At 36.8% G+C, this 23,353-nt stretch overlaps 1 protein-coding gene across 1 annotated transcript in view; it reads right to left on the bottom strand.

Annotated features, from left to right (window-relative positions):
* LOC124780415 (protein furry) overlaps positions 1 to 23,353 on the bottom strand; it is a 1,170,709-nt gene that overhangs the window by 1,145,909 nt on the left and 1,447 nt on the right. Inside the window, exons 2-5 of the mRNA XM_047253778.1 lie at positions 6,125 to 6,209; positions 5,447 to 5,494; positions 3,353 to 3,715; positions 2,124 to 2,392 (exon numbers count right to left, since the gene is read on the bottom strand). Of these exons, the coding sequence (XP_047109734.1) occupies positions 2,124 to 2,392; positions 3,353 to 3,715; positions 5,447 to 5,494; positions 6,125 to 6,170 (726 nt within the window). The 5' untranslated portion in view covers positions 6,171 to 6,209. The remainder of the gene's footprint in view (positions 1 to 2,123; positions 2,393 to 3,352; positions 3,716 to 5,446; positions 5,495 to 6,124; positions 6,210 to 23,353) is intronic.

Genomic DNA, 23,353 nt, shown 5'->3' with positions numbered 1-23,353 from the left:
TTCAAGTGATCTAGTGCTACACTATGTGATCAGTAGTATCCAGTATCCAGGCTGAAAATGACATACAAGTTCATGGTGCCCTCCATCGGTAATGCTGGAATTCAATATGATGTTTGCCCACCCTTAGCCTTGATGACGACAGCTTCCACTCTCGCAGGCATATGTTCAATCAGGTGCTGGAACGTTTCTTGGGGAATGGCAGCCCATTCTTCATGGAGTGTTGCACTCAGGATAGGTATCGACGCCAGTCGGTGAGGCCTGGCACAAAATTGGTGTTCCAAAACATCCCAAAGGTGTTCTATAGGATTAAGGTCAGGACTCTGTGCAGAGGCCAGTCCATTACAAGGATGTTATTGTCAGGTAACCACTTTGCCACAGGCCGTGCATTATGAACAGGTGCTCAATTGTGTTGAAAGATGCAATCGCCATCTTCGAATTGCTCTTCAACAGTGGCAAGTAAGAAGGTGCTTAAAACATCAATGTAGGCCTGTGCTGTGATAGTGCCATGCAAAACAACAAGGGGTGCGAGCCCCCTCCATGAAAACATGACCACACATAGCACCACCGTCTCTGAATTTTACTATTGGCGCTACACATGCTGTAGATGACGTTCACTGGGCATTTGACATACCTACACCTTGCCATCGGATCGCCAACTTGTGTACCTTGATTTGACACTCCACACAATGTTTTTCCACTGTTTAGTTGTCCAATTTTTACGCTCCTTACAGCAAGCGAGGCGTCATTTCGCATTTACCAGTGTGATGTGTGGCTTATGAGCAGCCGCTCAACCATGAAATCCGATTTTTCTCACCTCCTTCCTAACTGTCACAGTACTTGCAGTGGATCCTGATGCAGTTTGGAATTTCTGTGTGATGTTTTGGATAAATGTCTGCCTATTACACATTACGACCCTTTTCAACTGTCCATGATCTCTGTCAGTCAACAGATGAGGTTGGCCTGTATGCTTTTGTGCTGTATGTGTCCCTTCATGTTTCCACTTCACTATCACATCAGAAACAGTGGACATAGGGATGTTTAGGAGTGTGGAAACCTCACATACAGATGTATGACACACGTGACACCCAATCATCTGATCACGTTCAAAGTCCGTGAGTTCCGTGGAGCACCCCATTCTGCTCTCTCACGATGTCTAATGACTACCGAGGTTGCTGATACGGAGTACCTGGCAGTAGGTAGCAGCACAAAACACCTAATATGAAAAACGTGTTTTTGGGGATGTCCAGATACTTTTGATCACATAGTGTATGTCATTATTGATTTTTGCCACTTGTGTGTAAGTTTGCTGAATTGTTGAATATTTACAATTATCTACAGCTGTTCATCATTGTGACAGGTAACGTTAATAAACACATACAAATGTGAAAATCTAATCCCATGATGTTCTGTGCACTTAATTTAGAACCACCTCAAAATCTTTACGAATCGACAAACACACTTGGAAAAGATGAAAAATAATGAAGAGCACAATTGGTAAGACAGTAAGCTTTCTATCTGATGGAACAAATGGCAAAATAGTAACACTAGCAACAACAATGAATGGATAAAAAGGTAAGAACCCAAATACCTTATCACTAGCTTTAGAGTAATAATGTAATAACTGATACAGAATATGACTGCAACATTTATATACAATGATTTAAGGAAACTTGATGCTCCTAAGAGTACAATACTAAGTACATTGTTGAACAGAATATAAAAATTTAGTGACAAGAAGGCAATGTAAGAAATGAGACTATCTACTGAAAAAAGATATTACAACAGAAATTTCAATTTTTATCAAAAATACATAAGAAAACATGTGAGGCAGAGAGAATACCAAAATTAAATATAAAAAATAAGATTTAGAAGTTTAAAGTATGACAAGACTCCAAGCTTCTACAATTTCAGGAAGCAAATAAAATGTCTCACAAATAGCTTTACCTCTCAAACCACTTATATTTACCTTTTTTCAGTCTTCTATTTTACCCACTATACTTTCTTTCATCTTACAGCTTATAAATTCAATTTTCCTCAGGAATTTGATGAATGGTGTTGTGCGTAACAGAATAAATTAAAAATTTAGCAAAGCCATAAGATGAACAAGCAATAATAATTCATACCGGTGGCTCCGCCATGACTGCTTCCATCTTTCTCTCTGCCTGCACAGTAAACTCAGCAAAGATAGTTCGCATCACAAACTCTCCTGGTCGGATATCCATGTCAATGTTGACACAAGGAGGATATGGAGAGCGCTCTTTGTGTGCTCCCCACGGCAAAACTGAACAACCTGATGTTACTGATGCTGCTGCAGCTACTGTTGCATTTGATGATAATGAAGTAGTTGTGATTGTTGTTACTGTTAATGATGTTATTGATTTGTTGCTCTCTCCTGAAACAACAAACCCATCATACTTTTAGAGGGAAAATGTCTTAAAAGTTTGTGTGGTTTCTAGAATAAACTTTTCACTGTCATACAAAGTTTAATTTTCTACCACTCATACATATTGAAATTCAAAGGAAAAATAAAATTTGGTTTGTGCATTGTAAAGAAAAGAAAATGTTAAAATATGTAAGCTTATTAATAAACAGAATATATTAAATTAGGCATACTAGATCAATAGAGAGACCAAAGAGTTCTGCGTAGCCAGACTATTGGCATGCATCTGTATGGTTTGTATGCATTGAGCAGGGGAGGAAGAAGGCGACATAGATAAGACTTCCACATTCTTTATGCAGTTTTTAATTAATAACACTGAAGCTACTTTACAATAACATAAAATACTCCCAGAGTTTGGAAATGCAAATGTTTAAACTTCTTTTCATTTTCATTTATTTATTTATTTATTTTTTAAGCAAATGTATCACAAACAATGGTTTTGTTATGTTACATTTCATACAAAAAACCTTATGTGATATTGACATGGTGAAAAAAAAAAAATATTTCAAGTAACTGTACAGAACCACCAGAACAAAACTGGTGTGAAAGGGTACATAGCATCTTGAGAAAATAGAACAAAATGTATCTCCAAAATGAAACTACAATCAAGATTGTTGTATATCTAACAGTTCTAAGTATAAATATTTCTTTTTTACTCTTGGTACTTTAATAACTAAATAATAGTAATTCCTGTATGTAATATATACTATTAATTTTATGACATTAATTTATTGGTGATGTGATCTGAGTCATTAGTGCTCAACATCAGGCATCAAAGAGTACATAGATATAGGCTTTGTTTTAACACAGTCATGGAAAACTAATCTGCCAACCTAGTTACTGATTAAAATAAAATTAAAATTTGGTTTTCCAAAGTACTAAAGTTGTAATTACTTCATTTATTTTTCTTACCTGACGTTGCTGCTGAGGAAGCATGAATTGATACGTTTGGATGAGCCCCTGGTGAGTCACCAACAGGGGCCCACAATATATCACTGCCAGCAGTACACTGGTGGACTGTTCCACCACTCTCCCCAATTGAGTGGCTTTCACTGACATCTGCAGTAGGTGCTTCAGAACTCCTGTTAGAATCCTGTCCAACTGTTACTGGTACTGTAGCAACATCTCCATCATTGGAAACAGACACGGCACTGCCTGCTGAACCAGATCCTGCCTGGCTAGTAGATCCTGCAGTCAACACAGTTGTTGCTGCTGTTGCTGCCACTGGTGCAGAAGTATTCCCTGTTCCAGCTTGAGATGTGTTATCTGCCTCCTCTACAACATTAAAATACTAAAATGAATCACTTGAAAAATAAAAAAAAAAATATAAAAGGAATTATGTGAAACTAATCTCTCAGAACTTTTAACTGAGGCCACTATGCAGGAAAGAAATAAATGGTCTCATTTCAGTATAAAATTTATAAATGATTCACTGTTGCATCAGCATCAATTATAGAAAAATAAACAACAATCAGTATCTAATGGTATAAACACATAACTGAAAACTCATAGGTAATTATTCAATATCATTACAATAAACCAAAATGAGGCTTTTGGAGTAATAAGCAGGGAATGACTTAAATCTTTTTCAAAATATACATTTCGCACTGAAAACAATTTCCAACGCAACCTCAATTCTTTTTATAAATAACCAATTTCAACTGTCAGAAACGTCAATCTTCAGATTCATTTGCTGTATAGGAGGACTTTGTTTTTTTGACAACACAGTTTAAACTATTTTACCAATTGTACTCAACCCCAAGCAATAAAAAATATTGTTGTACTATGTAAAACGAACCAGCAGAGGCAAGATTTCCTGTTTACTTCTGATGTCACAAAAGTACATGCACGTTTTCCCTGGCACTACTCCACTTGTTGAGATCTAGGACAGTAAACCTAATGCTTAGGAAATTATTGGCACAACTCCCACATAAAGATCAGTTACAATGTGTTTCTAATAAAACTATAATAACTGCTGCCAGTATTATGCTGCTCTTTTCTAAGATCTTAACTGTAAAATTAGAATATAATTCCTTACGTACTGTTTCAAAGCAAGTTTTCCATCAAATTTTATGAAATCAATGAATTCTGAAGTACACACCACTGCACTTAATTACTCAAAATGCTATGAAAGTGTCAGCAAAGAAACAATATTCTGAAAGTATACAGAGATATAACATATTTAAATGTAAACAAAACTACTAAACTGTATGTAATTGTAGCACCACTACTTACTAAACAAGAAACTGAAAACAAAATCGCATCTGCCTGCAAAAACCATCTGAAATGTATCCTTGCATTTTGAATACTCTTAAATAATCTGTGGTTTGACAACTATCGATCCACTGATAACTTTGATGGTAATGCACTTCATAAAGACGCTTGCTGATAACACACAGTATATTTGAGATAACTTGTTTACATTGCTTATCACAGTGTTGTGTCCACAGAAGAAAGTGGACACACTGGAAAAATGGAATTACATTGCATAAAACAAATTTTCAGCTAAATCCATCAAAATCTTCAAGAGTGATTTCATAGAGTTCAGGAAGCCATTCTGCTAACATAATAATATTAATAAGAAAGATTGAGAAATATATTGAGCATATCAGTAATGACAACATAATTCAATGACCGAGTTGGAAAGGTAGAGCAAAAAAGAAAAACTGAAATTTATAACTTTCTATGTAGTTCATAATATGAAAAAAAGAACTATTCTTACAAACCTGATGTTTGTGTGCAGTGAGTTTTCACATGGACTGCCAGGTATTGGACTGGGCTGTGGGAAGCCCCACAAGGCAGTTAATTGTGTTAGGTATGCTATGCTACAATCACTTTTTTGCTGGCAGTCCATAATGCACATTATGAAACAGTATTTCATATTGTAGTGATGTGTGTAATAAACAAATTCATTGTTTCATAAAATAAATTATTAGCTAAGATGGAAATAATCAAGGTGTTTCAACATTTTCGAAGCTCTGCTGCTTGAAAGAAGATTAGACTTACCTGAAGTGTTTCCAGTTCCTGTTGTTTCTCCATCACCATTTTCCTGGCCTACAAAATTAAAGTGTAGTAAGTATTCCATAGGGTTATCATTTATTTGCTATACTTAATTTCTTTGTGAATCTAATTCTCTACAAACTAAGCATTTTAAACAGTTAGCCACTTATTTCACAAACCATATTGGCAATAAACTTATGATACCTGCCAGACATTTCATTTCTTGGGTAGACAGACAAATGGTTTTATAGCTGCATATTTCACCCTTTTCTGAGTCATAGATTCATTAAAAGAGTAGTGCATATCATTTTTCTCTCTAGTGTTTCACCTGTGAATATCTCTCTTACTCTCAAATTCAGATGAATTGTTGATAACAAACTTCATAACTGAATAAATGCACTGTTAGGCTGTGTCTAATATTCCTAGCTGCTTAAAGTGAAACCTACAAGATATATGTGTGTGCACCCCACACATAATTCTAATTACTTTCTTTTGTTCAATGAATACTTTTTGTCTAAGTGAGGAGACATCTCAGAATATTATTCCACAAGACATCAATGAATGAAAACATGTTAACTTACTAACTCCTGTGTCCTCAAAGACAACAAATATTCTTACAACAGAAGTAGTCAAAGCAAAGTAGTAAAAAGTAAGGTTGTAAGTGGCTTGTTGTATGCTCCTTACCTTCTGTCTCACTGTCATTTGTGCCTTCCTCCCAATGAAGAAGCATTGTGAGATTATACTTTCAGATCATTTGTGTCGGCATAATCTGAAAATACAAAAACACACATTAAAAGAACTAATAAATAATTAAAAATAAAATTTCATGAAAAATTAAGAATGCATCAATACCTTGTCCAGTATAAAATCGTGATAGCTGCTATCAACAAGAAAAATAAAATTACCAAATAATAAAAACTGAACAAATGAAGAAAACTGGAGTCTGATTCATAAGTATAAGGCACAATAATTAAACGGGAATGGCCATATCCACATACCCTAAGTGATAGTAAGTATCCCCCCCCCCCTCTTTTTCCACCTCTACCCATTACATATTCACTTCTGTTCAAACACAAACATTACCAGAAACAACTCAAGCTTATCTGAGTTAGTTTCATGTTTGATGGATCATCTTGCACTGTTCGATGGATCATCTCGCATAGTTAATCGCAATGATATAGAATGAGTCATTTCACATTCATATCACAAATCAATTTGTAAAAATGGATACATGCTGAACATTTTTTTAGTTAATATATACATGTGAACTAGAAATTCCTACCCTCTACCTTTTGTACATTAAAATAAGAAATTCTTCTACAGTATGGAGTGAGTTGTCAAGGAGAAACATTTTTAGTTTGTTTTCAAATTTTACTTGCTGTCTGTCAGACATTTTATATTACTGAGGAAGTGATCAAAAAATTTTATTGCAGCACTGGGTACCCCTTTTGTGCTAAAGAAACCTTAATGTGGAATAATTAATTACATTTTTCCTTCTGGTATTGTCATTCCGAACATCATTGTTCCTTTTGAACTGTGGTGGATTATTTACAACAAACTTCGTGTGGGAATAAATATACTGTGAAGCAGTAGTCAGAATATTCAACTCCTTAAACAGATGTCTACATGATGATCAAGGGTGAGTACTACATATTATTACTACAGCATATTTGTGAGCTATGAAGACGTTCTTTCTTAAAGAAGTTTCCCCAAAACATTTTAACACGTGACATTACTGAATGTAAATATGCAAAATATGTCAACTTACTGATTCATCTCTCCCCAAGATATGAATAATTCCCAGTGCAAATGTGGCTTAACTAAGTTGTTTTAGGAGTTCCAAAATGTGCTTTTTCAGGTTTAAATACTCATCAATATGGACACCCAAGTATTTTGAAGCTTCCATCCTGTTTACTATTTCCTCAGGATGTATAACACTTATCATTGCCATAGCAACTGAAAATGTTGTGTATTTTTAGAAAACCATTCAATGATACTTTTAAGAAAATTGTTTACCATTTCTTTTGTTTCTGTACCTATGCTTGGACTGATTCAATACTAGTGTCATCTGCAAAAACAACTGATTCTGGTTACTGTACATTACATGGATGATCATTTACATATATGAAGAGTGATATTGGACCAAAGACTGAAACTTGGGAAACCCCACATGTGATTTCTCCCTAGCCAGAATCACGTGGCCAATGGCCTTGCCGCAGTGGTAACACCGGTTCCTGTCATATTAATGAAGTTAAGCACTGTTGGGCTGGGCTAGCACATGGACGGGTGACCCACCAGTCTGCCGAGCGCTGTTGGCAAATGGGGTGCACTCAGCCCTTGTGAGGCAAACTGAGGAGCTACTTGAAAGTCGCGGCTCTGGTCTCGTAAACTGACATATAGCCGGGAGAGCGGTGTGCTGACCGCATGGTCCTCCATATCCGCATCCAGTGACGCCTGTGGGCTGAGGATGACACTGTGGCCAGTCGGTACCGTTGGGCCTTCATGGCCTCTTCGGACGGAGTTGAGAATTATGTACATGAACTACATTGGATGAACTACTAAGTACAACTTACTGCATTCTTTAGGTTTGATAAGACATTATCCACTGGTTGGCTATACCATCAATCACATAAAATTTCAGTTTATCTAAGAAAATATTGTGGTATATGCAGTTAAAGGTCATGGATAAAGTCACAGAAAATACCAACCGGTACTATTTTATTATTTAACACTTGCAGAATTTGGTTAATGAACATGTAAATCACTTTCTCAGTAGTGCTACTGTTCTCAAACCCAAACTGTGATTTGCTGAGGATATGCATCCTATTGTTGCAAGGTGAGATACTATTCTTATACACACCACTTTCTCTAAAATTATGGAAAATGGTGTCAGCAGTGAAACAGGTTAGTAGTTATTGACATCTCTCCTATCACCTCTCTTGAATAGGGATTTGACAACAGCATATTTCAGTCTCTCTGGAAAAATGCCTTGAACTAATGATGTATGACAATCCAGATAAGACCAGACTTATTATATGGGAACAAATCCTTAGTGTTCTATTGGAAACACCATCAAAACCAGATGAGTGTTTATTTTTAAGAGAATGTATAATTTTCTTAGTTTCAGTAGAAGTTCATGACACATTCATATGACCCAATATTGTGAGTGTTACTTTTTTAGTATGCTGTTGTGATTTTTCTCTTGAACTTCTTGTCCCTATACTTTCTATTACATTTAAGAAATGACTATTAAACATATTTGCTACCTGTGACTCCTCATTTATAGCCCTTCCATTCAGTTCAGTAGTCATGTTGTTATGCTCTGTGGGTGGTTGTCCTGTCTCTTATTTCACTACACTCCACATAACCTTTGGTCTGTTGTCAAAATTACTAATTTCTGACATTGGTTGGTTGGTTTTTTTGGGGGAAGAGACCAAACAGCGAGGTCATCGGTCTCGGACAGGGAAGGAAGTCGGCCGTGCCCTTTCAGAGGAACCATCCCAGCATTTACCTGGAGCGATTTAGGGAAATCACAGAAAACCTAAATCAGGATGGCCGGACGCGGGATTGAACCGTCGTCCTCCCGAATGCGAGTCCAGTGTGCTAACCACTGCGCCACCTCGCTCGGTTTCTGACATTATGTGCATGTTTCTTGATTTTTAATAAATGTTCTTAGAAATTTCAAGTAGTTTTAGCAGTGTTCAATTACTACAGGATCTCTACTTTTTCTTACCAACAGATATATTTCCATTTTCCTATCACAGGGTACTTTAATCCCTCTAGTGAGTCACAGTTTTTTTGCATGTCTGTTTAATGTTCTTCATGATTAGCTTATGTGAAAAACTATTTTCAAATAACTTTATGAATGTATCATGGAACAGATTAAATTTTATGTTAGCATTTAATTCATTATAAACTTCATCCCAGGTCACCCATACGAAAGCATTCTTGAAAACACTTGTTCTTGAGTTATTAACTATTTTAACTGATTTCGACAGAGGAATATTCATATTGCAAGGCACTACGATATTGATCCTAACTAACTGTGCATCATGATAAAAAGAGAGCATTTGTTATTGGATAAAAGATATTTTCTTGTTCTGAACTTCACCAAAGAAAACATTATCAATTAGATCCAACCATGTTGATAAGTTAATTACCAAGATCAAATTTTGGGCTCCAATTAAGATTTCCAGATCATTTTCCTATTAGAATTCTTCGAAAATCTACATTAAAGTAGCCACAGAATATGCTTGCTGTTGCCTGACAGATAGCACAGTAAGGATTCCAGATTCCTCATAAACAGTTCAAGATTTCCCAGTGGGGATCTATATACAGTTACAATAAAAGTAAACTATTTTTCAGTATTAACCGAGAAGCACACACTTATATGAGCTGTCACTCAAAAATCTACTTGTCTGAATGTTTATGAACTTGTGTTCTGTTTTGATATATGTAGTAACTCCTCCTCCCATATTAGTTTCCATGAGTAAGCTCCTAGAGAGTAATGCTTTACTTGTAACTTACGTAACTCGGTGATAATGTGGTGCTCGTACAGGCATAGGTTTTCTATCTTTTTAGAGCTCTCTTAATTTTCTGAACAGTCAAGAAGCTCTTCTGCCTTATTTCTCAATCCTCTTAATATTTTGCTGAAATAAGCTAACCTTACTATTCTGTGCATTCTTAAGCATTTTGTGGAGCTCTTCTGTTATTCTGACTTCTTTCAAAACAGGGTGCCTGAATCCCGATTCTATCCTAGAAAAGGTACACCTCTGACACCAGTAACGACAGGGATTTTGCTTTATGTAATAGTGCCCCCCCTCCACTCCAGTACATTATCTGCAAGAAGCTCAGCCAACCCATCTCTTTCCCTTGCAGGCCGTGTCTAGTGTATTCCCATCTCCACCTGTAGCAACAGACACTGTGCTCATATAGGATTTCTTTTCAGTCAGCTTCTCAACCTAGTGTTCATGTGGCTCACAGCAGTGTTCATGGCACTTCAGGAATTCCACAAAACTCATATTTGTGGGTATAGCTGATACTCATATTTCATCCAGGTCACCCCTAATACTGTAATTACTGTCCTCAGCCAGGCTGTTCTCTGCTCCACCTACTACAGTAACCTGATCCTCTTTGCCAGAACCTTTGCACAAATTCCTTATGTCCTCCGTCATGTGGCTGAGCTAGCACTCGGCTTCACAAAACTTGTGACCTGGTACCTTGTTCCTAATTTATCCAGTACCACCTGTCCTACACCAATCCCATGACTACTACCTTGCAGCAAGACTGTTTTCTTCCTAATTGCTTTTGGTACGAACCTGCAACTCTGCTGCATCCTACTGGGACCTACAGGTGGATGAGGCTCTTCCCTTCTTACTTACTTCAAATAACAAATCAAATTTGTTTGATACTGTAAGCTCAAATGAAGATGAAGTAGAAGAGCTGTTCCCCCCTTGCCCACTGTTTGTCCTCTTTGCCCAGATCCCATAATCCCTCCTTCAATCTATCTAGCTCAAATTTTGCATGATCTATTTCAGCCTGAAGGGCACAAATCTTTTCCTCCTGTTTAGCAATTCTCTTGTTTGTTTTGCACACCCTACAGTTCCATGGGAGAGCCTCGCTGAGTTCTCCATTCAGTTCCCAAGTGAATTCAAACCCACAGTCTACACATGAGGAGGAGTTCCTTTGTCAATAAAATAGCGATACCTGGAGTATTGTTTAAGTCAGTTTGAAATTAGAAAGTCCTTCAAACAGTGAAAACATTAAAAAAATCTAATAATCACAGAATATCATTTTCACAAGTAATATGAGCATCATATTAAACACTGAAAGCATGTTTTATGCTCATGAAATTGATCCCATGTTGTGTTTCTCATTGGCCCTATCAAAGAAAAACTTCAAGAGACCATCTGATATCATCGTCATTCTGATAGCTATTTTTGAAACTAAAAAGTCAATGCCAAAAAAAAAAAATATTCTTCCTATGTTTGAGTCCCTATATTTCCTTCATACCAACTCACTGATCTCCTTTTAATAGTAAAGACTTGATTTCAACATATTTGCATCACATTGCACTGCATCTAGAACATAAAAGTGAATTATTCCACAACACCAAACATCAGAAACACCAGGTACGAATATCAACAATGTAGGAAAATATATATTGCTACTTATGTACAGAAGACATGTCAAATTGCAGACAGGCACGATTAAAAGACACTTACATATAGCTTTTGGCCACAACCTTCGTCAGTAAGGTCACACACACACACACACACACACACACACACACACACACACACACACACACACACAGGAGCGCACACATGCATGCACGCACGCACACCTAAGCAAGCACGCCTCACGCACACATGACCACCAACTCCAGTATCTCGGGCCAGAATCAGAATGCAAAATCACGAGGGATGCAAGCAGCAATCTGGATGGGGTGAGGAATGGCAAGGGATGAGGGAGGGGGGGGGGGTGTTTTTGGGGGCGGAGACCAAACAGTGAGTTCATCAGTCTCATTGGATTGGGGAAGGAAGTCAGCCGTGCCCTTTTCAAAGGAATCATCCCGGCATTTGCCTGAAGAGATTTAGGGAAATCATGGAAAACTAAATCAGGATGGCCAAAAGCGGGATTAAACCATTGTCCTCCCAAATGCGAGTCCAGTGTGCTAACCACTGCAGCACCTCATTCGGTATGGGGAAGGGATGGCGGTGTACAAGTGGGGAAAGAGATGAACGCTGTCTCATGAACTGTGCAGGGACTAGACTGCCAACAGGCACAGTGTCAGGAAGTTGTGGGGCAGGGAGGTGAGAGAAAAAGGAACAAACAAGGAGACAAGTGGGGAAAAACGGGCAGACGCATTGGCAAAAAGCTGCAAATAAAGAGAGTGGCAGAAGAGAATGGGGAGGAGATGATAGGACAGAAGGGGTGGAAACTGTTGGGTGGAGTGTGTGGGTGGTTGAGGCTGGGATAATTATGGGAGCAAAGAATGTGTTGTAAGGATAACTCCTATCTGCACAGTTCAGAAAAGCTGGTGGTGGAGGGAAGTATCCTGATGGCTCTGATGGTGAATCAGCCATTGAAATCAAGTGCATTACCAACCAGGTATCCACCAAGATGAATGGCCACCACCAAACTGCAGCCAAGAGCAAAGTAGATCACCCTGTGGCACAGAGCAAAGTAAACCACCCTGTGGCACAGCATGCAGCTGAACATAACACACATGATTTCAATGGCTACTTCACTACCTGAGCTGTCTGCATCCTCACCTTCACCACCAGTTTTTCTAAACTGCACAGGTGGGAGTTATCCTACAATACATTCTCCACTCCCATAATTATCCCAGCCTCAACCTACAGTTACATACTGTCCCCACATCCTCCACCCAATAGTTTCCACCCCTCTCTCTTATCATCTCCACCCTATTCTTGTCTCCCACTCTGTTTATTTGCAGCCCTCTGCCAATGCATCTGCCCATTTTTACCCATTCCTCTCCTCGTTTGTTTCTTTTCCCGCCACCTCTTTGCCCCACAACCCCCTGACACTGCACCTGTTGGCAGTCTAGTCCTTGCACACTCCACCAGACAGCGTTCATCTCTCTCCCCACCTGTACACTACTATCCCTTCCACTTCCCCACCATATCCAGATTGCTGCTTGCATCCCATACTATGTTGCATTCTGGCCCGAGATGCTGGAGTTGGCAGTTGTGTGTGTGTGAGGTGTGCCTGCTTGTGTGTGTATGAGTGTGTGAATGTTGCCTGTGTGTGTCTCTTTACTGTCGAAGACAGTGGCCAAAAGCTATATGAGAGTTTCTTTTAATCGTGCCTGTCTGCAACTTGACATGTCTTATTTAGAGTAAGACGCAATCTATCTTTTCCTACATTGTTGTTATTTCACAATAAGGGTGACATTCATCTGCTCTGGTTGGAATCTATGCTATTTTGACCATTTATGATGTATCCAAGTTGTGTGCTTGAGTGTGGTAGCACTCCACAGTCATGAGGAGTTTGACTCCTTATCTGGCACACAGCTTGAAATGATCAGAAATCATAAAACGGTATAAACTCCACCAACAGAAGAATAATGACAATTACAACTTTAAGGCTGCAATTAAGTAACTCTATGGATAGCACCCTATTTCTCTGTAACTGGCAGTCAGCATGTTAGGAGAACTTGTGGGGATTAGAAATAAAACACAGCAGGCAGCGACATGTTGAAGCTTCAAGCTTGTTTCCATGCTGTGCTTGTGTGGGCCAACTAGTACCAGCCCTATTTATGACAGGTAGGAGTTGGGTGTGAGTCTTGATCTTGCATAAAGTTTTAATTTCTTGTTATCATAGTTATGGTGTGTCTTTATTCACAAATACTGATACGTGAAACTTAAAGTTCTGATCTGAAGAGATGACCAGTTTCATTGTTTAATCATATCTAAAACAACAATTTTCCAATCTGTCAGCTACACATACTGTTATTGAATCCTAGCTGCAAAATATCTCACTATTTCACCATCTTGGCTGGTAGCATACAGTATATTTAATACATAGATTTATATTGCAATCAAATATTTTGATAAGGTTATGACACTTTCACTGGTATAAATTGTTATTTCTTCGGAAAGTTTTTGGAAAGAAAAATATTTGAAATATTGTGTTGAAAAACTTCATTGTAGCTACATGTCATATGCTGTGACGTCTACACGAAACAAAATACAGAAAAAGAGAAAACAACACTTGCTTTCTACTTCTTCTTCTTTTGTTTCCTGTAAATCTTTATTCAAATTCCCTTTGCACATCACTTCTTATACATTTTTTCATAGACGACTTATTTTCTAACTACTTCATATGACATCTCAACGATAGATTTTTTAGACATTAGATGTGTTCACATTGCTAGCTCTCTACTAGCCTTGTAAAACAAGTGCTGGCTATTAACACAAATAATGGCCATAGGATATTGAGAAAATGTTGGTATTACAGTCATTAAAATTATTATTACTGCAACTTTATGCTTCAGTCTTTCTTTTGAGATAGAAACAGGACATTATGTTACACCTGCCAGGTTTCCACAAAAATTGATTTTATAGACAGAATTGCAAAAAATAATCACATTAAAAAAGATTAAATGGATATTGTACTGCTTGCAGAACACATTCTCAAAAAGCAGGAATACATAAATTAGCTGACAAGTTTAAATGCACATCAAAAACTTTCAAGGAGATAGTGCATAAAAATTTCTAATGGCAGAAATGCAAGTACATCACATAATAGATGCACGAAACAATTTTCTTTAGAAACAGATGTCTACTGATGTTCAAAGGAACTACTGCTTGATTTCAAGAGAGTTCACGTTATTGGTCCTTTTCATAAGAAGTGAATTATTTTTATATCATCTTACATTAACATGAGAAACTACCGCTTCTCATTAAACATACATGGTTAATATTGATGTTCATTCTAAAACATTTCCTTACAAAATATACAAAGGAAGATTAGGTTTTAAGGTCCCATCTAGAATAAGGTCATGAGAAACAGAAAACAAGTTCTGACTGGGGAAGGATGAGGAATGAGATCAGTCATGTCCTGTGATTTATGGAAATTAGAGAGCATCTAATCTGGATGGTTGGATGAGTATTTGAACCATTGTCTTCCTGAATCTGAGTATAGTACTTTACCAATGTACCACCTCACCTGGTCTCATACCATGAAACAGCCAAATTTTAACACATGCATCACTTGTCTCATCACGCAACACTTGATTTGTGCATACATGGGTTTTTATGGATATTTTGGAAAGCAAATTTTGAAGAAAAACACAAAAGCAATTAAAGATATAAGGGAAAATCCTATAAGTAAATCAGGCAATGAAAAGATTAAGAAAACCACCTATTGTTTAGAGTAGAGACAGAGCACTGAATACGAACATAAAAATATATTTTGTGTGTTGGGAGAGGGGGCAGGACAAATAAGTAAATGTTCTATTATTTTTAAAAATTATGACATGAAGTGATAGATTATGAAATAAGGCAAAGAGTAGGAATAAATGCAAAATCAAACTACTGTGGTTATAAAATAAATTTGTGGTTCGGAAATGCATAATAAACAATATGAAGTCCGTATGATCAAAGAAAAAGCCCATATAACAAAACACACATACTGATTCTACTCAGAAATTCTGGGAATAAAATACATCTAAAATGTCTAGTAGTGCTTGCAATCAATCCAGAAGTTGACAGATACATAGATGGATACGAAATGTGGCACAATCACAGCTATAACGGGAGCCTGTGATACTACAAAATTATTTCCCTAAAATAATGATTACAAAATGTACCAGTTGAGAAACTAAATTTTCTCCCTCGTTTGAAAATAAAGTGATGTAGGCTGTTGTAAACATTGCCTAATCCTTAACATTTCCAAAAAGTCATATATATTTCACAGATATCAAGTCTTTGGTGGTCTCTTGTCTCAGAAAAGAATTTATTACATAGTTTGTAAATCATATAATACCTATTATTATACTGGAACAGTTAAACCATTTTAATGATGCTAAAGAGTAACTGATTTATTGAGAGTTAATACACAAGACATCTGAAATTTGAGTTTCTGAGCCTCTGTACTAAGTATAAAACAGTTTTAGCAAGTTTGTGAATTCCCACCAAATTACATACTGAGTATCTACAGTTTGTGTTGCAACAAAGAGAAAAAGGCATTTTACATTTTGCAGAAGATGGAAATTCACCAAGCAGCTGCACGTTTTATGAAATTTATTAGCGGACATTGGTTTAGCTTTAACTTCCAGCAAAGTTTTAATTTCTTTTATGCTTCCATAATCAGGAATGATATTCTTCTTTTGACATTTTTTATTAAATTGTATACTTGTCACAATATCCATTTCATTTTAGATTGTAATGAAGACATTTATAAATGTGACACTTTACTTGATAACGTAAATTTAAGCTGGTGTATTTCGACATGCTGGCTGCTAGCAGAGGAGGGGGTCCGACGCTATGGAATTCATTTTTATATTGAAAGAAAGTTCACCAAGCACTTAGAATTTATATTACATTTAACAGCTAATGAATTTCATAAAAGCTGTAAGTACTTATTGGATTTCCTTCCCCTATCAAATGAATGGCACAGCTATCGACCCACGACACTCAACCACTAAGTGGAAGTGCACCAAAATCCTTACAACTGTTTATCTCTGTAACCACTGTATGTTCCCTGCACATTTGTATTAATATATGACACTGAAACAGAAGGTTTTAGTCCCTATAATCATTTCTAGAAGTCATCCCATTTTTATCAACAAATATCTATTTGAAGCAAGAACCACTGACTACATCTTCACACAGTTTTCAAAGAGCTTTCTGGAAGAGGGAATAATTTTATGCTCAATCCATGTCAGCAATAATTTGGGACAAAGGATTCTGGAAAACTGATGATTAAAGAGAATGAAATTGCTGACATCTCAGTCACACCAAAATGAAAGTTGTAGTAAATTTTATGTACAGAATTGACTGGAGCAACAATAAAAAAAAATTCTCATTTCACTGATATGTTACTTTAGATGAAATGTGGTTCTATTAGTTCACTCCAGAAATAAAACAGCAGCCAATGCAGCACGTAGAAACTAAGTAGTTTGCATCAAAGATAACAAAATTGACTTCAACTTCCAAGAGATTATGGCTAATGTGTTCCAGATGCAAAATGGATTCATACAAAGTTTTCTGAACCAAACAGATTGAAAAAAAAGAAAAAGATAAAATTCCTGCATTGTCAAGTACAAAAAAAGTTATATCTTCTGGACAGTGCACCTGCGACAAAAGTCCTGTCACAACAGGAGAACTGCGTGATGTGAAGGAAAAATTGCTGGAACATCCACCCTTTCTTCAGAACTTGGCATCTTCAAATGATGACTTACTCCCATAACTAATGAAATTTGTGGCTGAAAATATTTTGAGTTAAAAGAAAAGGTAATGGATGCTGTAGTTTGGTATTTTAAGACACCTTCTAGAATTGTTTTTCATGGATGAAATATATTCATTGGAAAAATGTTGAACAAAGTGCATAGATCTATAAGGGCACCTCACAGAAAAACCAGTATGTTGTTCTTTTACTGGAAAACAGTCTTGTCCTCAGAGCCCTCTGTCAAATGACTTTGTCCAAAAACTAAGTCTGTGACTTTTCTTCACAACACGACTGTGTGTTTGTCAATACCTCTGATATTCAAAACGTAGTTACCTAACCTCATACAGGCTTTTCCTTTGTTCTGGGAATAAAGGGGGAAAAAATCATCTCTAACAACATTTTGTAGTAGGGTTTTAGAATATATACTGTGTTCCAACATTACAAAATATCTTGAAGAATACAATATACTGGCACATCATCAGCAAAGATTCAGAAAAATAACACTATCGTGAAAAACAACTGGCTCTTTATACACACGAAATAAACAGTTCAATTAACAGGGGATCTTTAATTGACTTTATATTGCTACATTCCCAGAAGGCACCATTCCTCACAAGCAGATTTAAATCCAACTGTAAGCCTATGGAGTTTCACCTCAGCTACACAACGGAATTTGAGTCAGAAAACTGATGGGAAGCCATCTAGTGAAACCGAAGTTATATCTGAGGTTCTCCAGCAAAGTATTATAAGCCTGCTGATATTCTTAACCTGAACTGTGAACAATTTACACAGGAGCCATTGCATTAAAATTGCTATGAGGAAGCCAAATTAACGACTGTGTTTAACTGGCAGAACACTAAGAACAAGCAACAAATTTACTGAAGGGACTGTCTATGTTACACTTGCCCGTCCTCTTCTGCAGTATAGCTGCAGGGTACTGAATCCTTAACAGATAATATTTATAGACAATTAAAAAAAACAGAGAAGCATAGATCGTTTCTATCATAGTGAAATAGGGGAGTGTGTGTCACAGGTATGATAAATGAGTTGGGGTGGCAGTTACAAAAATAAAGGCTTTTTTATTGTAGTGAGATCTTTCACCAAAATTTCAATCACTAGTTTTCTCCACCAGATGTCAAAACATTCTGCTGAAATGGCCATCATAATAAGGGAGAAATGGCCATCACAGTAAAATATGAAAAATCACAGCTCGCCTGGAAATATGAGGGTTGCCCAGAAAGTAATGCACCGCATTTTTTTTTTTTTTTTCCTCAGCCAAAAACCATGCTATGAATGCAAAATATTACTTATGTATTACTTGAAGTCTCCTGAATGAATGCGTCAAGTTTCTGTCACTTCCAACAGATAGTGTAGCTGCACGACAGTTTCAAAATGGCATTTGTAAGCGATGTGTGTTACAAGCAATGTGCTGTTATTGAATTTCTCACTGCAGAGAAAGAAAATGTGGGGAATTTTCACAAACACTTGTGCAAAGTCTATGGAGTGTCTGCTGCTGACAGAAGTAGTCAGTCAATGGGCATGGAGGACAGAAGGTGGTTTGGTGGAGCTCTATGAATTGCAACAGTTGGGGAGACCATCCACGACTGCCACACCTGACATGTTGCATCGAGCTGATGCTGTCCTTCACGAGGACAGATGCATTACGAGTCTGCAGTTGGTGCTGCATCTGTCAATCAGCATAGGAGGTGTGGAACCAATTATACACACTCTTGGATATACAAAAGTGTGTGCAAGATGGGTCCCGCAGTGTATAACAGTAGGTCACAAATTGCACAGAAGAAACATTGTCTTGATTTGCTGCAACACCCTGAAACTTTGGGGGGAGTTCTTCTTGTCCCGGATTATGACATGTGATGAAACTTGGGTTCAACCATTTTGAGCCTGAAACAAAATGATAGGTGATGGAATGGCACCATTCCCACTTACCACAGAAAAAAAAAAAATTCAAAGAAACTGCTTCCATCTCAGTAAGGTTGTGATACCCGTGTTCTGGGACTGTGAAAGTGTGATTCTCTTAGTATGATGCCAAGAGGCAGTACCATAAATTCAGTAGCATATGTCAATACATTTAAAAAACTCAAAACGCCCTCGGAACTTCTGCTTGTTTGGGCCATTAAAGGATGTCACTTGTGGAAGACATTTGGAGGACGATGAAGAGGTGATTCACACAGTGAAGCACTCACTGTACCATCAAAACAAGGATTGGTACCAACAGGACATACACGCCCTCATTTCACGCTGAAGGAAGGCCATAGAATGGGAGAAGGATTACGTGGAAAAATATGGTGTGCAGATAAAATACCATTCATTTGTGTGTGTAATTCTCATTATGTTCAATAAAGAATTGTTGAAGAAACAAAAAGAGGTGGATTACTTTTTGGGCAAACCTCACATTAACGTGTTATTTTTTTCCTCACATGCTATCTGAGAGAAATGGTAGAGGAATAGTCTGAAAGTGCCTCAATGAGCACTCTGCCAAATGCTTGGCTGATTCAATTGTGAACTGCAGAGTTATGTAAATGCAGATCTGATAAATTGTATGGTTATCAGTAAAAATGAAATAATGTAATCTCATTTATATAACACAAGACAGGCAGTAGACATTACAAATCTGACTATTCTTCTGACCCATTTTCATAATGAAAGTTGTGAATAGAAGTAAAGGGAAATCAGTAAACACAGTTTGCATAAACCAGCTCAAGTACTGAATGAGATGGTGCCATGTTTAGCACAAAGTAATTGTATCTGGGAGAAACAGTTAAAATTCCCATCAAACAATAATGATTCAGATTATCTCTGGTTCCCTAAATCTTTTACAGCAAATGTCTGGTGAGTTTCACTGAAAACTGCTACACATACTTCCTTCCACATCACTGTCCAATTGACCTTGTGCTCCATCAATAACAACAACATTAGAGTGAAGATTAACTATAATCATCTTTTGTTTCAGGACTTGATGTAAGATTAGATTCAAACTGCTACGCTCAATGAAACAAAATATGATGATCAGTATTTTAGGATAATGATTTGAACTTTGATTCAAATATCCCACCTTATGTCTTTTAAGCCACTCATTAGTACTGCATTTGTGAACGTGATTTTTTACAGGGTTCTTTTCCTTATGGCTGGACGTACTTCCTTATTTTAGTTAACATCATTGTAACAGAGGACAAGTACCTGTTCCATTAAATATTAAGGCTGTGTTAAATGCCATTCAGAACAAATGCCCTATCAGTATTCAGTAGTTGCGAAGTAAATGGCTTAGAAGAAAACTGGTTCACAACCCACCAGAATATTGTAGAGCACCTTCAGTATTTGACTGATTTTTCATTGCACATTGTAAGCAGCTGTTAAAGCGTCAAGTATTCATTAGCATATCAGAAATTATTCAATTTCTAACCTCTTCATTCCAATCCCTATAGTAAGGGGTTACACACACAAGGCCGTGTGTATGTGAATTTTGTGTGTGTGTGTGTGTGTGTGTGTGTGTGTGTGTGTTTTCTACGGCAGGGTGTGGTGGTTGTTATTTCATCCTGGACTCTTCATGAACATCACATTTTCTTGAGTAACTTCACTATTACCCTCTTAATACTTTCTGTATATGACTACATATTGTTGTTAGTGATGGTTGAACCATTAACATCTTCAGTACTACAATTTCTATGTAATCAGCAGAGAAAGTAATATAGGCCTAACATGAAAAATGTTTAGAATAAAAATTTAAGTGTCACAAATATATTTTGAAATAGAACTTTTTAAACTTAACTATCCAGCACTCTCAGAGAAGAGTGGAGGCTTTTTACTTTAAAAAATGCAAATGTAAATGTTGTGTAGCATTTTTGACTGGGAAGGGGTGGGCTCATCAACATAGTAGAAAGAGTGTTCTTTCTCTGCATACATTGGTCCCTTTCCTTGCGGATATGTGAGAGTTGTCTTGAAGTGTTTTCTACTGCAGAAGAAAAACTCTGTATGAAAACATTAATATCTGAACACTTTTTCTTATTGTGCTGTCTGCGACTCAATGCCTTATCCATGTGGTGAGTAGTAACCTTTGTATGTTGATGATGTTCATGAAAATCATAAATATCAACTTCACATGCAACTGTGAGTTATGGGCTCATTTTTATTTGCTATGGCTGACACTACAGGAGAATGTAATGTGTGACAGAAGTGGACCTGGAAGGCATCAATTTGAGTTTTATGGAAATGTTGGAATATAAGCAATACTGACCCAATGATTTGTCTTAGAAGGTAGGATCAAGAAAGACAAATCCTCATTTACAATAATATTATTCCATCCTAGATTTTTTATTATTTCATCTTGGACTTTTGACTGTTTAAAATTCACATTTACATTATTTGTAAACTTAGAAAAAGATTCTTGTGATGTTGCACGGAACGCTAATTGGAGTTTTGAAGTTGTCAAGAATAAAATACAGGGAGCAAAATTTTATCTACAACTTGTATAAAAACTCAGTTGCAGTTATAAGAGGACATAAAAAAGGCATAGCAGCAGACAAAGGAGTGAATCAAGGTTGTATGTACACTAGTGTATGTACTGTAAATACAGAGCAAGGAGTAGTGGAAACTAAAGAGAAACATGGAAAACAAATTAATGTTCAGGGAAATGAAATCAGATCTTTACAGTTTGTTACGGTGATGCAAATCTGACAGACAGCAAAAGACTTGGAACACTAAAATGCTGGATAGTGTCTATAAGGTGTTGTAATATGAACAGCAATAAAAGTAAAACTGGGGTAGGCCTAATGGAACATAGTCAAAATTGGTCATATGATGCTGGGGAGATTAGCCACTAAAAGTAGTAGATGAGCTTTGCTATTTGGTCAGTGATGGTGGTATAAATAATGGGAATATAAAATGAAGATTAGCAAAGCCAAGAAAAGTTTTTTACTAAGAATGAAAAACTTGTTAACATCAAATATAAGTTCAGTTGCTTGGAAGTCTTTTCTAAAAATATTTTTTTGCAGCATAGCCTTACAATGAAAGTGAAAGAAAGATAATAAACAGTATTGATCACAAGAAAATACAAATATGAGCTGGGTAAATCAACTAACTAATGTAGCAGTACTGAATTGTTGTGGGGGAAATAAAATAAAGGATAGACTGATAGCATACAGGGACAGAGAATGTGTGCTCTCAGTGTGTGTGTGTGTGTGTGTGTGTGTGTGTGTGTGTGTGTGATAAATCTTATGGAATCGGAATGAGTTATTTTACATTCAAACAACAAATTAATTTGAAATATGGCTATCTGCTGACCATTAAGCAGGTGCACATGAATTTTAGGTTTCAGTAGTTATGCAGAAATTAAGGCAGTTGCACAGAAAGACTATTGTGGACAAAGGAACACTGGTAGCTTCATAAACAGTGGTAGTAGTTTCCCTGACAGTCAAAGCAAATGCTTTATTAACAAAGACTATATGTAGTTCAAACAGGTCACACACCAATAACACTTACAGTAAGATATTGGGGCAAATGTTCACTGCCCTCTACCATTCAATAAGTAGTTATGGAAGACGTATGAAAAGTGCTTCATTTCAGCTGCTCTGAATTTACTCTGAACCATTCATAGAAACACATGAATAATTCAGAAACTAGTGAGTGTTGCAATGTTAATATGCATTTTCTGCTCTCCACCACTTATGTGTCTGTGTGGACATAAACAAAATACATTTCAAAATGTTCAACAATAATGTGCTAAAATATTTTGTTGACGAAGATGTGACATTTAAAACACTTAACAACACGTAATACAAAAAGACAACATAAGTGTGTAACCATACCACATATTTTAAGGCCTAGTTTTCCAATTGCTGCCAACATCTTTTTCGGATTGTGTGTACATGGTGCACTCCCGGATAAAAATCCTTAATGATTCTTCTCATTAACATACAAACTCGATACCTTCTTCATTTTGTCCTTTGTTATAAAGACTTGTTTTAAAAGATGAAAATT

The sequence above is a fragment of the Schistocerca piceifrons genome, chromosome 1 (assembly GCF_021461385.2).
Source record: "Schistocerca piceifrons isolate TAMUIC-IGC-003096 chromosome 1, iqSchPice1.1, whole genome shotgun sequence".
Lineage (NCBI taxonomy): Eukaryota > Metazoa > Arthropoda > Insecta > Orthoptera > Acrididae > Schistocerca > Schistocerca piceifrons.
The sequence above is the reverse complement of the archived record's forward strand: the minus strand, read 5'-3'. Positions and strand labels throughout refer to the sequence as shown.